Source organism: Rattus rattus, chromosome X (genome assembly GCF_011064425.1).
Source record: "Rattus rattus isolate New Zealand chromosome X, Rrattus_CSIRO_v1, whole genome shotgun sequence".
Taxonomy (NCBI): Eukaryota; Metazoa; Chordata; class Mammalia; order Rodentia; family Muridae; genus Rattus; species Rattus rattus.
This window is the reverse complement of record NC_046172.1, coordinates 15580624-15597135: the sequence shown is the minus strand read 5'-3', so window position 1 is coordinate 15597135 and position 16512 is coordinate 15580624. Positions and strand designations below refer to the sequence as shown.

The 16512-nt window shown below is 44.7% G+C and overlaps 1 protein-coding gene across 1 annotated transcript in view; it reads left to right on the top strand.

The window, feature by feature from the left end:
• The first annotated feature begins 7260 nt into the window (after window positions 1-7260).
• Window positions 7261-16512, top strand: part of Tbc1d25 (TBC1 domain family member 25) — a 30126-nt gene continuing 20874 nt past the window's right edge. The window contains 3 exon segments of the mRNA XM_032889732.1: window positions 7261-7532; window positions 9191-9300; window positions 10702-10856. Of these exon segments, the coding sequence (XP_032745623.1) occupies window positions 7410-7532; window positions 9191-9300; window positions 10702-10856 (388 nt within the window). The 5' untranslated portion in view covers window positions 7261-7409.

Below are 16512 nucleotides of genomic sequence, written 5' to 3'. Positions count from 1 at the left end.
TGAGGAATCCTGGGAGAGGCTAGCCTCTAGGTCTCATTTGATATGCTAAACAGGCACCTTAGGCTTTTGTCCCTGGTTTGAAACTTAACAGCTGGGAACCTGTGAAACTAGGTGCGTTTTCGATTTATGAAATGCAAAGGCAAAGCCACAAGTAGGGCAAACCTTTAATCCCAGCACTTAAGAGGCAAGTGGGGGACAAATCTCTTGTGAGTTCCAGGCCAGCCAGAGCTACAAAGTGAGACCCTATCTGGGTTGGCGAGGGGGTGGGGGCGGGGACAGTGGAGGAGGTAGGAGATTCCATTCCACAAAGGAGAACTTGAAAGAAGGAAGGGATCTGAGGTTCCAAGTTAAATTTTAACACTGAGTGGACGTTTAACTTACTGAACCTACTGGGGCCAAAATGTTACTCTTAGCCCTGGGTGGCAGCTTGTCCCACCAAAACCAAGGAACAGCCTGCCTTTCAGATTAAAGGGTAGACCGTTCTACTGCAGGAATCACAGTGGTAGAAACAGCCTGAAACCCCTACTGTTCTATCCTACGGAGTTACAGAACGGGGAGATCCTCCCTTTATTTTACCCATCTCCGCCTCCCTCAGCTGGTGGTCCATGCTGTTCTCACATCTGCTCCTGGATTCTAATAAAATAGCTGCTTAGATCAGTGAAGTATATCCAGAAATTACTTTTATGGTTGTCTAGCCATCTAGCCATACCCTTGGTCTTTCCTCTCAAACATGTTCTTGGTTTTTGCATTATGGGTTATGCTAAAAATGCTCTAAATCTTCTTCCTTCCTCTTTTTTTCTTCAATTCTTCGAGACAGGGTTTCTCTGTAGTCCTGGCTGTCCTGGCTTGTAGACCAGACTGACCTCCAAGCACCAACCAAATGCTAGGACTGAAGGTGTGCGCCACCACGTGCCCCTCCAAACACTTATCTTTCTTTTTTTTTTTTGGTTCTTTTTTTTGGGAGCTGGGGACCCAGACCAGAATGCGCTTCCTGAAATGGCAGCTCTACCACTGAAGCCTAAAATCCCCCAGCCCTCTTTTTTTTTCTTATAAATATATTTTATTGGATTTTAAAAATTTACATTTCAATGTAACACTTCTTTTTAGATTGCTCTGTTCCGTTTGTATTTTTCTTTTTTTTTTCCTTTTCTTTTTTTTTTTTTTTTTTTTTCGGAGCTGGGGACCGAACCCAGGGCCTTGCGCTTGCTAGGCAAGCGCTCTACCACTGAGCTAAATCCCCAACACCCCCCCCCAAAGGAGAAAAGGTTTTTTTTTTTTTTTTTTTTTTTTTTTGGTTCTTTTTTTTTGAGCTGGGGACCCGAACCCAGGGCCTTAGCTTCCTAGGTGGCGCTCTACCCTAAACTAAGTCCCCAGCCCCGAGAAACCAGGTTTTAACACTTTTCCTTTTTTCTTTCTTTTTGTGTGTTTTTTTTCCCTTTGTTTTGTAGTCTAGACTGGTCTGAAACTAATTATGTAGCCAGAATTGCCTAAAATTCATGACGTTCTCTTGCCTCAGCCTCTTGTGCGGTGAGATTACAGGCATGAGCCACCGTTCCCAATATTCAGTGCATTTCTTGGGACTCTCAGCTACAAATCCATGTTTACCACTCACAAGTTATACCTTTATTGTAAGAAACTCAGGCTGGGGATTTAGCTCAGTGGTAGAGCGCTTGCCTAGCAAACGCAAGGCCCTGGGTTCTGTCCCCAGCTCCGAAAAATAGAAAAAAGAAAAAAAGAAAAAAAAAAAAGAAACTCAGTCAGGTTCTTTGCGTTCCTTCCAGTTTCCATGCCTTATTTCCATGTCAGATCTCAACAGAAGCACCGGTAATGTCCACAGTTTTACTAAGTCTTTATTTTTTATTTTTTTCTTCTTAAATTATTCTGATTTTATTTTATGTGTGTGGGTATTTTGCTTGCATGTATGTTTGTGCATCACATACATGCATGGGCCCACTGAGGTCAGGAGAGGGCACTGGATCCTCTAGAACTAGAGTTTGAGACAGTCGTGCGCTGCCATGTGGGTGCTTGGGAATCGAACCTGGGTTTGAAAGAGCAGCCGGTGCTCTCGATGGCTGAGCCACCTCTCCAGCCCCATACCAACATACATAGCTGTTGTCTTAGTCCTCTTGGGCTCCTGTAACAAAATACTGTAAGCTGGATGTCTTAGAAATAACAGAAACTCCTTTCTTTTTTTTTAAAAGATTTATTTATTTAATGTATATGACTACACTGTAGCTGTCTTCAGACACACACATCAGATCCCATTACAGATGGCTGTGAGCCACCATGTGGTTGCTGGGAATTGAACTCAGGACCTCTGGAAGAGCAGTCAGTGCTCTTAATCGCTGAGCCATCTCTCCAGTCCCAGAAACTCCTTTCATAGTTCTAGAAGCTAGTACTAACGGATTGGGCATCTATCGAGGGCCACTTTTTCACTGTGTCCTTACACAGTCCTTACTGTGTCCTTACATAATTGAAGGTTTAGATCTCTGGTCTCTTCTTTGGCTGCTAAATTCTATATTCACCCCTAATGTTGTCACACCAAAGATTAGATTTCAACATAGGAATGGAAGACAATGCTAAGACTATAAAAAAAAAAAACCAAAAGCAAGGCTTTTTTTTTTTTATGTACAGCATTCTGTCTGCATATGTGACTGCAGGCCAGAAGAGGGCACCAGATGTCATTACAGATGGTTGTGAGCCACCTTGTGGTTGCTGGGAATTGAAGAGCAGTCAGTGCTCTTAACCGCTGAGCCATCTCTCCAGCCCAAAAGCAAGGCTTTTTAAAGCACGTACCCCCAACCTCTTCTTCCACCCAGTTATAAAGCTGCTTCCACAGCTTCAGATGTTTCTATTAATAGCATCCGCCCTACGCAACAGCACGTCTTACTAACATAGATCAAGATGCTGTGGATGATAGTGCAGGAAGTTGTTCATATAGTAGAGGCTGACCTTGAACTCAGGATCTCTAATACTGGGGTTATAGGTGTTGTGTCTGGCTGCCAAGTGGTTAAGACAACAGAAATTTCCTGGGTCTGGTGGTGTAAGCAACTTGATAGGCCAAGGCAAGAGAATCCAAGTTGCAGCAAGCCTTGAAAACTTGGTAAAACTCTGTCTCAAAAAGTAAAAAGAGGGCCAGGCATGTCCTATCACGCAGGAAGCAGAGGCAGTTGGATCTCTGTGGGTTTCCAGGCTAGCCTGGTGTACAGAGTGAGTTCCAGGACAGCCAGGGCTACATGGAGGGACCCTGTCTCACAAAACCAATTGCAAAAAAAGGTGGTGCTGGGGACACAGATTCATGGTAGAGTGTTTGGCTAGCTTGTGCAAGGTCCTCCGTGTAACTTGCAGTACAACAAACAGAAGCCATGTTTTCTCAGCTCTGGAGGCTGAAAGTTCACGTTCAGGTTTGCTTTGTCATGAGTCACCTCTCCTTGGCTTGCAGGTGGCTCTACTTCACTGTGTCTTCCTAAGGTCTCCCTGCTTTGTACATGTCTGCAATCCTAATTGCTTCTTCTCAGGGCACCAGGCAGAGCTTCATCAAAGCTCAGCCTGGCTGCCTCATTTTACCTTAATCTCCTCTTTAAAGGCCCTCCCTCCAAATATAATCGCACTCCAAGTAACTGGGAATTAGAACTTCTGCATGAAATTTGTTTAGAGCAGCATTTATCCTGAATATTCATCCCATATATACCCCAGCACTACTACACAGAGCCACAGAAACACCACTACTCACTGGAGAAGTTCCCACCACAGAGCCTAAAGATCCCCAGTCTCCATCCAGCCCTACAGACACTCCTCACTCTGACCAACCCACCTCATCACTTTCGACATGGGCCTATAGTAACTATGTAATTTCATCAGCGTGACAGACTATGGACCATACACCTCTGAAATGTCCCCATCATTATCTTCTGGCCCTAATCCTCATTCCACACACTCAGCCATCTTGAACCCTCAAACTTCTCACTCCGTGAAACCTGGCTGCCATTCACCCACAGGAGCCACTCTATCATAATTCACTCAGCTATACTGATTCCCCGATCTGTTACAACCCAATACCCAGCACCAACCTCACAGGCCGGTACACAGTGTCTGCAGACCCCTATCACGGTATAGGTAACAGCAGCTCCTGTTACCTGCCAGCACCTCATCAGTCACTTACAGATCCTTACCCTCACCCCTAAAAACAACTAGACCCCCCCACACACTCATTATTTGTCCATGGGCTCCATCATTAACCCTTTCCCTTACTTCTCAATGTCCATTATTCACTGCAAAGTGTCTCTACCAGTCAACTTACCCTCAGCTAACACACAAGTCCTCTGCTATTCCAGCCTCTTGATCACATCTAACTTACCAGGCCTCGTCACTGCCCCTACAGGCTTCATTACCCATTATGTTTCAAATCCTGGCTTCCTTCAAGGCTTTCAGTATAGGTAGGAGAAAAATGTCTTTTTGTGTTTAAAACAAGGAAACAGGTCCAATACACACATTCCAAAAGGTAGCCGGCATGGCAGCAGCAGGAATACCACCAGCCTTCATGAAATGTCTGGCGAAATGCTAAGGCAAAAGTCCAGCATCATTTCACCTCAATCACTTCATTTTGCATGTGGTTTCTCAATCCCTTGCCCTATTTAAAGACGTGCCGACTTTGCACTGCCTCGCACACTAGGCACAGACAGCCTCAATCTCTGTCCACTGTTCTACCTACTCTGTGCTACTTTACCCTCTGACTTTGAATGTCTCTCTGCACAGCCTTTAGTACTGACGTACTTCTCAATGGAGTCTGACCTGTACAATATACTATTAATAATGTCTGCCTCATTGACTTTTTTTTTTCCTTTTTTTTTTTTGACTGGAGACAGACAAAGGGACTACGCACTTGCTAGGCAAGCGCTCACCACTGAGCTAAAATCCCCAACCCCTCATTGACTTTTGAATGCAGAGAAAATGAATTGATAGATGAAGTCTGTCCAGCATGTGTACTTTGTATTTGCTAAACAGAAGAATGAATAGACAAATGAAAGGCAACGGTCTCCCCAGAATAATAGCAAGGCTCTCCTTCTTTATTGCCTTACTTCTAGTATCTTTCTGTTTACCCCCAAGACATGTAATTCTTACCATGTCCAAAAGGTGCACCAATGCCTTCAACACTAATGGATTGGTTATTGCACTCAAATATAACTGAAAAGAGACGCAGACTGTCCCACTCTTCCCCAGCAGATAACATCCAATTGGGTATGTAGAACAGGAGAGACATATTAATAACCCTAGCTGGCTTTCAAAGAAAAGTCCCTGTTATTTACAGCTTCCAAAAAGTGAGATGTATTTTTGAATATATAATGCCCAGGCCAAAAAATTATTTTAAAATACGCCAGACTGAAATTGCAAACTTGTGGGAAAAAGCTACTGGAGACTTAAATCAGAGTTACTGATAGAGTGATTGCTGGCCTCCCCAAAGCCCTCACTCTGATCTCCAGCACCAGTAACACATCAAACCAGGCATGATGGCACAACCTGTAATCCTGCCATTCAGGATCAGAAGTTCAGTTCAGGGTTTTCTCCAGTTATATAGCAAGTTCAAGGCCAGTGTGGGCTATCTGAGACCATCTCAGATAGATAGATAGATAGATAGATAGATAGATAGATAGATAGATAGATAGATAGATAGATAGATAGTAGGCAGGCAGGCACAGGCAGGGGGACAGACAGACAGAGGGGTTATGAGATGGCTCCATGTGTAAAAAAGTGTTTGCTGCCAGGCCTAGTGACCAAAGTTGGATCCACAGTACTGACCTGGAAGAGGGAGAGAACTGACTTCTGGGAGTTGTCCTCTGTCACATGCATGCTGTGGCAAATGCACACATACAATAAAATGTCATAAAAAATTAACTTCCCTGCTGGATGTGGTGATGTACACCTTTAATCTTAGCGCTCTGGAGGTAGAGATGGGTGGATCTCTATGAGTTTGGTCTACATGGAGAGTCTCAGGTCAGCCAGGGCTACATAGTGAAAACCTATCTCATTTTTTTCCTCAAAAAGCCCAAGATATGGGTTGGGGATTTAGCTCAGTGGTAGAGCGCTTGCCTAGCAAGTACAAGGCCCTGGGTTGGTCCCCAGCTCCAAAAAAAAAAAAAAAAAGAAAAAAAAAGCCCAAGATACTGGGCCATGGTGGCTGCACACCTTTAATCTCAGCACTCAGGAGACAGAGACAGTAGGATCTCTGTGAGGTTGAGGCCAGCCTGGTCTACAGAGTGAGTTCAGGACAGTTAGGGATTACATAGAGAAACCCTGTCTTGAAAAACAAGCAAACAAAAGGCCTAACACGTGCTCAACCATTTCCTCCATATTTAACAAACACATCTTTCTGTTGTAATTGAAGTGCTGTGGGCCTCTTGTATACTAGACATATGCTCTATCAATGAGGTAAATCTAGACAGACAGAGCTGTTAACAGGGCTGACACCTCAACAAATTTTAAGGATTGAGTAATACAAAGACAATGTAGGGCCAGCAATTTTGAGACAAGAGTATGAAGGATCAGGACAGCCTGAACTACATGAAAATGTCTCAAAAATAAAATAAAAACCTGGAAAAAAACTTTTGGAGAAAAGTAGGACCTTCAAAAAAATACAATGTTTGGTTTTTTGGGTTTTTTTTTTTGTTGGTAAATTACTTAAAGAAGTATAAACAAGAGTTCAGAAGTGTGTAAAACTTTATGTACAATTCCTTGAATATAAGTGCAAATTACTCGTTAAGAGATTGGGAGGTGGGCATGGGGAAGGTGGTAAGTTCTTGGAAGTTTGAGGTTCAAAAAAAGCGAAAACAAAAAACTGAAGTTCAAATTAACTCGGAGAAATTAGCGAGATTCCGTTTAGAAAGGGAGGATGGAAAAACTAAATACAAAAATCTTTAGAGACTATTTTCCCCCTTCAGGGTATTAATTCGAAGGGAAGTATTCGAAACCGATGACATCATCCGTCAGCAGAGGCACGTGGCAACTAGGAGCGGGTTCTGGAACGTTGATGTCATCACGCTGTGGCCTCCTCGCCGCCCTCTTGTCTTTTTCGAGCTCGCCTGTTTAACGCGGCGGCTCATGAATCCGGAAGTAGACTGCCAAAACATCCCCGCCACCAGACCAGGACACGCGGGACCTAGGCCGACACCGGTACACAGGCAGTAAAAAGCAAATTTCTCCACTCTGGGAGGCGGGGTTCCCGGCAAGAGCACTCTAGGCGCATGCTCAAAGGCGACCTCCAGCCCAAGCCAGGTGGGAGGGGCAGGGTCGTAAGGCAACCTCTGCGCCTGCGCTCTGGTGCAAGGTGGGGCCGCGGGCGCCCGCACTATAGGGTGTAAGCTGGGGAAGGGGTAACTATCAGTTGTCACTGGGACAGATAAGATAGCGGCGGGATGGCAACAACCTCCGCGGCCTCGGACCTAGCGTGCTCGGCAGCGCCCTCGCCCGTCGGAGGTGCCTCGGCAGCAGCGGCGGTTGAAGAGGAGGAGCGTGAGGTGGTACGGGTCCGAGTCAAGGTGAGGCTAGTGACTGGTCGGCAGCCTGCCTGGGCACCCAGTGGACGAAAAGACCGTTGCTGTCATAGGATAGAGTATCGGACCTGAAATTTGGGGCGTGACTTGGAGAATGGGGGCGAGGCTGGAGATTGGAATTGATAGGAGAATGAAGGCATGGGTCTTGGGGACGTGTTGTTGGGTGTGGAACTGGTAATAGGAGGGACCAATGGAGTGAATGGGTGGAGCCTACGGGTAGAGAAGTGGGTTGTAGGGTTACTGGAGAGGCCTGTGGAGTCCAGAGGAATGAAGGAGGTGCTGCGGCTGTCAGAAGGTGTAGTCCTAAAGTCAGTCAACAAATAGTCATTGAGAGTTCACTTTCCACGTCCTACCCCTGAGCCCACGTGCTTGTGGGAGGGGGACAAAAACAATTAAACGAGATGTTTTGAACATTGGTGAATATCAAGAGAAAGTAATAGGAAAAGTTAGGATCTAGGGAGTTACTTTACCCAAAGCTGTATAGGAAAATTCCCCCAAAGAAGATTCAAGTCACATAGACCTGAATAATAATATTAATATGTTAGTATGTGCATTTAGGATGGGGGGAAGCGTTCTGGATAGAGGGAACACCAAGAGTAAAGGCTAGGAAGTGGGAGAAGGGCAGGTGGACAGCTTGTGATACATACATACTCTGAGGAAGGAACCTGTTGTGATACCAACAAGCAGTGACGGGTGGTCAGACTGGCGTGCCGGCATTGTCGATGTCAAAAAGATCAACAGATCACTTCAGTGTGTTAGCACTCTTAAGGCAAACATTCAGTGAGCCAGATGAAGTGGGAAGGATGTTCTGACCAAGACAGATCAGCATACACAAAAGTCTGGAGAAAGGATGTACTCAAAGTAGCACTCACCAGTTTGATACTAGTAGAGCATAAACTTCAAGTTCAGGACCTTAGGTTTGCTGTTGAAAAAAGATTTGAGCAACAGTGTTACAGGGAGATTTGCTAGATGGAGTGCAGTATTGGGGGGAGGACTGATTTTATTGTGGTCAGGCTCCACATGGTGATTCTGGCAACCGTATTTAAGGGAATCTAGAAGGATTGGACACCTGGACTATTGCAGTAGCCTTCCTTCCTGCCAAGTCTGCTTTTGCAGAGCAAACATGGACCCTGTAAAAAAGGACACACCCATCCTTTCTCTGCCCAGAAACTTCATGTGACTTCACCTCACCCAGAACAAAATCCACAAACATCTTACCTAAACCTAGTCCCTGCCCCCCGTTTTTTTTTTTAAAGATTTATTTATTATAGATGGTACACTGTAGCTGTCCTCAGATGTGCCAGAAGAGGGCATCAGATCTCATTACAGGAGGTTGGGGATTTAGCTCAGTGGTAGAGCGCTTGCCTAGCAAGCGCAAGGCCCTGGGTTCGGTCCCCAGCTCCGAAAAAAAGAAAAAGAAAAAAGAGATCCCATTACAGATGGTTGTGAGCCACCATGTGGTAGCTGGGATTTGAACTCAGGACCTCTGGAAGAGCAGTCAGTGCTCTTAACCACTGAGCCATCTCTCCAGCCCCCGCCTCCAGCCCCCATTTTTGACTCCTGCCTTCTGCCGCTCTTTCCCTTACCTACTCTCTCTACATGATGATGTACCCCCTCATGGCCTCCCTGTCCTCTTTCCCCAGAAATGTGAGAGCTTCTTGTCTCCCGAGTTCCGCTCTTTTGCTGTAGATCCTCAGATCACCTCGCTGGACGTGTTGCAGCATATCCTCATCCGAGCCTTTGACTTGAATGGGTGAGTGGGACGGAAGATGAAGCAAGCCGCTCATCTTAAAAACCACGGTCAGGCTTGTGTGGTTTGGTTTTGTTGTTTGTCTTTTTTTTTCTTCAAATAATCCCACAGTGAATATGTGTATTTTGCTTGGAATCTGTGGGGAAAGTCATAAGATAAACTATTGGGAGTATTTCTGGGTTACAAGGTGTGTACTTACAAACTTTCAAGGAATAGCTGGGTGATGGTGGGTCACACCTTTAATCCCAGCACTTAGGAGGCAGAGGTAGGTGGATGTTTGTGAGTTCAAGGCCAGTCCACAGAGCAAGTTCCAGGACAGCCACGGCTATACAGAGAAACCCTGTCTCAAAAACAAACAAACAAAACCCTTCAAGGAATGTTTTCAAAATGGCTCTCCAGACAGGTTTTACCAATACAGCTTCAGCAGCAGCACAGAAAATGTTTTGCTGGATATGGTGGTCTACACCTTTAGTCCCAGCACTCAGGAGGCAGAAGCAGGCAGATCTCTGACAGTTTAAGGCCAGCCTGGTCTACAGAGCAAGTTCCAAGACAGCCAGGGCTATACAGAGAGACCTCTCAATACACACACACACACACACACACACACCCCTCAAGATAAAAGAAAACATTTGCTTCACCAAGCACGGTGATATCAGTACTCTGGAGGCTGAGATGGGGTGGATCAAGGCCAGTCTAGGCTACAGAATGAAACTGACACAAAAGGAAAAGGGAAAACAATAAAATCGCTTGTTATCTTCTTGTCCTCCCCAACAATGGTTAGTATAAAACATGGCAAAATGTGCCGGTCTGATAGCTGAGAGTTGATATCCTTGGGGACAGATGTGTTGGTTATCTTGTTGGGGGGGGGGCTGCTCTGGAAGAATCTATGACTTCGGTGACAAATTTAAATAGTATTAAATTGATGAGTATTTAGGATGATCCTTGGTTTACAGCGACCATCAAGTGAAATATCTCTTTACATAGTTGCACAAGTGTATCTGAATAAATTGAAAGTTGTTGTTGAACATTTGTGCGTTTACATCTTGTTGTAAAAATAATAACAACCATACAGACTGCTTTTTTTTTATGTAGTAAGAAGGTTGCTTTCTTCCACTTCTATCCTTCAACTACACTGTTCCCATCCCCAGAGGGGACCAACATTCTACCAGTTTTCAGTGTGCCCTCCAGATATAAGCAGGTGTGTATCTGTTTCTGTGTTTGTGTAACAAAGTGGATATCAATGACCTAACCTCAGGATACCCATAATCCTTAGCATAGTTCCCAGCGAATAGAAGGAAGTTGTTTTTAGTCCCTTTCACATTGCCTTCCTTGTTTTGTAAAGCTGATCTTGAAGCTGCCGGGGAACTGGGGACCCTAAGAGCTCCTTTTATATCCTTTGTCCAGGAAGAAGAACTTTGGCATCAGCTACCTGGCCCGAGACCGGCTCGGACAGGAAGCTTTCCTCTCCCTCCTTTCTGATTGGGACCTCAGCACAGCTTTCGCCACCGCCTCCAAACCTTATCTGCAGTTGCGTGTAGACATTCGGCCCTCAGAGGACAGTGAGTACCCATTGTTTTAAGGGATCCAGCTTTTTCCATAGGATGGTAATTGTATACCTTACACTCTGGGTAGGCCACAGGACACAGTTAGTTTGTTTTTTTTAAATTATGTCAGAAGACCTGGGTTCAATCATCAGTCCTGCGCCCAAAAGTTTTATTATAGTAATGGTACTTATATGCTTTAAACTCAAGTTCAAGGCTAGCCTGAGGGATAAAAACAACCCTGTCTCAAAGCAAAACAACAAAATAATTCAAGTTTGAGGTTTCAAAATTTCATATTAGGAATATTCAGCCTATATTATTATCACATTGCCAATTAATTTGAAAGCATAGCAGTATGGTAATTTGGGTGTTCCAAGGAATTTTACAAAAATGTGTTTACATGTAGAAGGGGTAAGATAAAGCAAATGTGGGAGAAAAGCTAATGTTTTCTGGGTGAGGGCTATAGGCACAGGGCATTCAGCCTGCTCTCTTTTGCAATACAAGCTAGAGAGCCAGGCCTTCCTCAGTCACATCAAACAATCTCTATGCCATAGAGCAATCCAGCCATCTCCAGTGGGCATTCTGGTAATTTTTGGTTGTTGGTGGGGCTTTCTTTGTTTGTTTGCTTTTTTGTTTTTTAGCATAAAGTGTGTTTTGCCTGCATGTGTATCTATGTGCTACGCCCAAGGAGGCCACAAGAGGACATAGGTTCTCCTAAACTGGAATTTCAGATGGCTGAGGGCCACCTTCTGGGTGCTGGGAATCAAACCCTGGTCCTGTTGAAGAACAGCTAGTTTCTTGAGCCATCTTTCCAACACCACACACTGTATTCTGTTTTTAACATTTTATGGGTTTGAATTTGTTTTTGGTTTTGGCATTTATTTAAATACTTGTGGTATATAGATAGCCCTGGGTAGCTTGGAACTTACCATGTAAATCTTGCTGGCATCATACTTACAATGACACCTTCTGTCTATGCCTCCCAAGTGCTAGGATAACATAGCCCACCATGCTTGGCTGTCTTATTATAGGTTGGTTTTGTTTTGGTTCTAAGAATTAAATACAAGGCCATATGTTTGCTAGGCAAGTGTTAATACCACTGAATGATACCTCTTATTTAAGATAGGTCTCACTATATTTCCTGGGCTGACCTAAAACGTTCTTCCACCTCAGGCTTATGGGAATACGACACACCCAGCAATGCTCAACACCCAGCGAGTTTTTTAAATCAACTTTATTTAGTGTGTGTGTGTGTGTGTGTGTGTGTGTGTGTGTGTGTGTATGAGCACACATGCACATGTGTGCCATGACACATATGTAAAGGTCAGAGAACTTGAGGGAATCAGTTGTCTCCTGTCATGTAACTCCTGGGGATCATACTCAAGTCCTCAGACTTGCCAGCAAGTGCCTTAAAGACCCACTAAAATATCTTGCCAACTCAGCAAGTTTTTCTTTTTCATTTTTGTAATAAAATATGATGGAGCTGTCCAGTTCATAACCTTAGAGACCTTTCGTACTTATTTGCTATGACTGGGGCATTTTATTGACACCATGGTAAATATGAGTATATAAATGGAATACCTGGCTTTTTAATGAGTATAGTTATTGTGCAGGTAATCTTACAGAGCTAGAGTGGTGCACAGATTTAATCCCAGCACTTGGGAGGCAGAGGCAGGTGGCTCTCTGTGAGTTCGAAGCCAGCCTGGTCTATAGAGTGAGTTCCAGGACAGCCAGGGCTGCACAGAGAAACCCTGTCAAAAAGAAGAAAAAAAGAGGGAGGAAGACAAGGATAAAAAGAGGAAAGCATAGAGGAAGAGGGAGAAAGAGTTGAGTAAAGAAAGACAGTAGAGCACAGACAAGATGTATTAGTAACCTAAGTTATTCCCTAGGCCTCAGTTTCCTCACCTCTACAGTGGAAACAGTAGTGTTATTTAGGCAGATGACGTCTTCCTGGCTGAATAAGTGCAAGGCAAATCCAGCTGTGTAAGAGCCAAGAGGATGCCAGTGGAGCAGAGTCCGTGATACCCGAGGCTTTCACAGAAACACATTTGCAAAGTTCTTCTCTACATGTTTATGGGTGCCTGTGAGGAGACCAGAGGTTAACGTTGACTTTTTCAGTCACCCTCCATCTTCTTTTTCATTTTTTTTTTTGTTTGTTTGGTTGGTCTGATTTTTCGAGACAGAGTTTCTTTGTGTAGCCTTGGCTGTCCTGTAACTTGATCTGTAGACCAGGCTGGCCTGAAACTCGCAAAGATCCTCCTATGTCTGCCTCCCAAGTGCTGGGATTAAGGCCTGCTCCACAATGCCTGGTATCCACCTTATCTTTTGAGATAGTTTCTCACTGAACCTAGAGCTCACCATTTGGCTGGATTGACTGGTCAGCAAATCCACGGACCCTCCTACCCGCCTCCCCAAGAGCTGGGATTATATGTGTACACTACTGTGCCTCATGTTATGTGGGTTCTGGGGATTCTTAGGCATCCACACCCAGGCCCTCATGCTTATATGGTGGCCACTTTCCTGAGACATCTTCCTAACCATAAACTTCTCTATAAAAATGGTTTTCCATATGTTAGAGAGATGGCTCAGCAGTTGGGAGCTCCTCTTCCATAGAACCGAGGTTCAGTTCTCAGCATCCACGTGGCAATTCAAAGCAGTCTGGAACTCTTGACCTAGGGGATCCTGACACCATCTTCTAGCCTCCACAAAGATTGCAAGTATGTGTGCAGATAAGCCTCTCATAAAATCAGTTTTTTCAATTAACTCTTTGGGTATTGATGAATCGTTTCTTTCCCCGCTATTTCCAAAAGTGCTATCTTAGCTGCCAGGTTCTAGGGTGTGCCTGGGCTGTTTCTGATTTGTTTTCTTACTCTGATCTCTTCATTTATAAACATCTTTAAAAGGACTGGCAAGCAAAGTTGACTGAGAAAGAAACAGCTCCCTGAAGCCATGAGAAGACACAAAAATGAGTTGCCTTAACGTGTATTATACTTTTAGTTATCTTGTATATGTGTATATATGTATGCGCATGTCCACAAACATACCGAAGAATGCATGTGCAAGTCAGAGGACGACTTTCGGAAGTCAGTTCTTCGTTCCATTGTGGGGCTCTCGGGGATTGAATCCAGCTCATCAACCTACTGAGTCATGCATATTGCATGGACACACACGCACTGCATGCCGTGGCACGCATGGCACACAGAGGTCAACTTGTGGGACTCTGTCCTTCCACCATGTGGGTTCTGGAGGTTGAACCAGGTCACCAGCCTTGGTAACAGGTGCCTTTGCCTGTTAGTCTGGCTTACTGGCCCTATGTGGGCCTTGCGTGTATTCCTTTCCTTCATTTCTTGACAGGCTCTAACTGCCGCTCAGGCTGCCTTGGCCTTCCAGGTGCTCAGATTACAAGTATAACCCACTACACACAAGTTAATGATAGTTTTAGCGTTTTCTTTCATAAAAATGTTATTTTTGAGGATTGTTTTCAGTGCCAGGAATGGAAGCCAGGGCCTTGCACATGGTAGACAAGCACTTTTCCACTGAGCTATCTCCCCAGCCCTGAAAGTTTTTCATGAAAATAAATGTACTCTTCTTGGTTGCATACGTGCTCATATGTATCCATTTGTATGAGTGTGTGCATGTGTTTGGAGGCTAGGGGTCAGTGTTGCTGTCTTCTACAATAACTTTTCCATGTAACTTTTCCAGACAGGGTCTTTTAATAAAACTCAGGCCCACTGACTGGCTAGATGGCTGGCCAGCAAGCCCTGGGGACGCTTCTGCTTTTGTATCTCCTGTGCTACAACTACAGTCTGTTTGCAAGTGTGAATCTATGTGCGTGTATACTGTGAAACACATATGGAAGTCACAGGATAGTTTTTTTTTTAAAGATTTATTACACATAAGTACACTGTCACTGTTTTCATTAGAGAGCATCAGATCTCATTACAGATGGTTGTGAGTCTCCATTGTGTTTGCTGGGATTTGAACTCAGGACCTCTGGAAGAACAGTCAGTGCTCTTAACCCCTGAGCCAGCTCTCCAGCACCAGAGGGCAGTTTTTCAAGAGTCAGTGTCTCCTTTCACCTTGTTAAGGCAGGGTCTCTTTTTCTCTTGTTGTACTGCATACTCCAGCTAGCTGCCCCATGACCTACTCATCTTGCCATAGGAGTGCTGGGATTACAGATGCACACAACATCTGGCATTTTGAGGATAGAACTGAGGTCATTAGACTTGTGGAGCCATCTCCCTAGCCCACCCCTAGCTTTATGCCCGTAGCAGAGGCACAAACTCTTATGCTTATACAGTAAGCACTTCACCAATTGAGCCAACTTTCCAGCCCCTGTTCTTATTTGACTGAATTAACTTGTCATATCATTAAAATGCTAAGGAAAGGACTAAGCATGGTAGCACATACCTATAATTCCAGCCTTGGGGAGGCAGAGAAAGGATCCTCTTAAGTTGGAAGCTAGCCTTGGTCTACATACCAGTTCTATACCAGCTAGGCCGCACAGTGAGGCCTTGTTTTTTTGTTTTTTGCTTTTTAAAAATCAGGGGCTGAGAGATGGCTCAGTGGTTAAGAGCACCGACTACTCTTCCAGAGGTCCTGAGTTCAATTCCCAGCAACCACATGGTGGCTCACAACCATCTGTAATGGGATCTGATGCCCTCTTCTGGTGTGTCTGAAGACAGCTACAGTGTACTTATATATAATAAATGAATAAATCTTTCAAAAAAAAAAAAATCCTGTGGGTCATGCCTTTAATCCTAATACTAGGGAGACAGATTTCTGTGAGTTCAAGGGCCAGCCTGGTCTCCCTAGTAAGATCCAGGACAGTCAGGGTTATGTAGAGAGACCCTGGATCAAAAATAAAGGTCCTGATGGGAATTTTATTACAGTTACATTTGGGGAGTTAATATTGAAACAGGGTCTTTCTATGTAGCCGTGGCTGGCCTGGAACTCACAGAGATCTGCCTGCCTGGCTCTCCTTCCCAAGTGCTGGGATTAAAGGCATGAAGCACCATGGCCAACCTTGGAATTACATTTTTCTTTTTTGTTTTGTTTTTCTCAGTGTAGTCCTGGCTGTCCTGGAACTCACTCCGTAGACCAGGCTGCTCTCCAACTCAGAGGTCTGCCTGCTTCTGCCTCCTGAGTGCTGGGGCTACAGGCCTGTGCCACCACTGCCCTAGTAAAGTTAATTTTTTTTTAAAAGAAAATTCAGGGACTACAGTTTAGTGACTCAGAATATAAATCTTTAGCAGAGGACACAAGTTCAGTCCCCAAAACGCCCAACAGGTGGCTCACAGTGATCTGAAGTCTCTGGTCTTGGTGAGCACTGGCACCTCTCACACAGGACTCAACTGAAAAGGTTTTTTTTTTAAAAAACGTAAGAGAGAAATTAATGGGTGCAGTGAGGAAACTGCTGCTCCCTGAGTGTTTTCCAAACTGCCAAGACTGCCTCTCAGGGAGCAGACAGAAGTGACTGAGGCGGAGGTGGGACAGTGCCATTGGTTAAAAGGGGATGGCTACCTGCATGAAAGGGAACCTAGAGGCTAGCACAGATTCATGCTAATAGGCAACTCGGTCTTATGTTAATGGAAGAGCCAGGTCTCTTTTGCCAGATAAGGCCCTGAGGGAATTCAGGCTTCTGTCTAAATGCCTGACCTTGGGAAAAGGAATT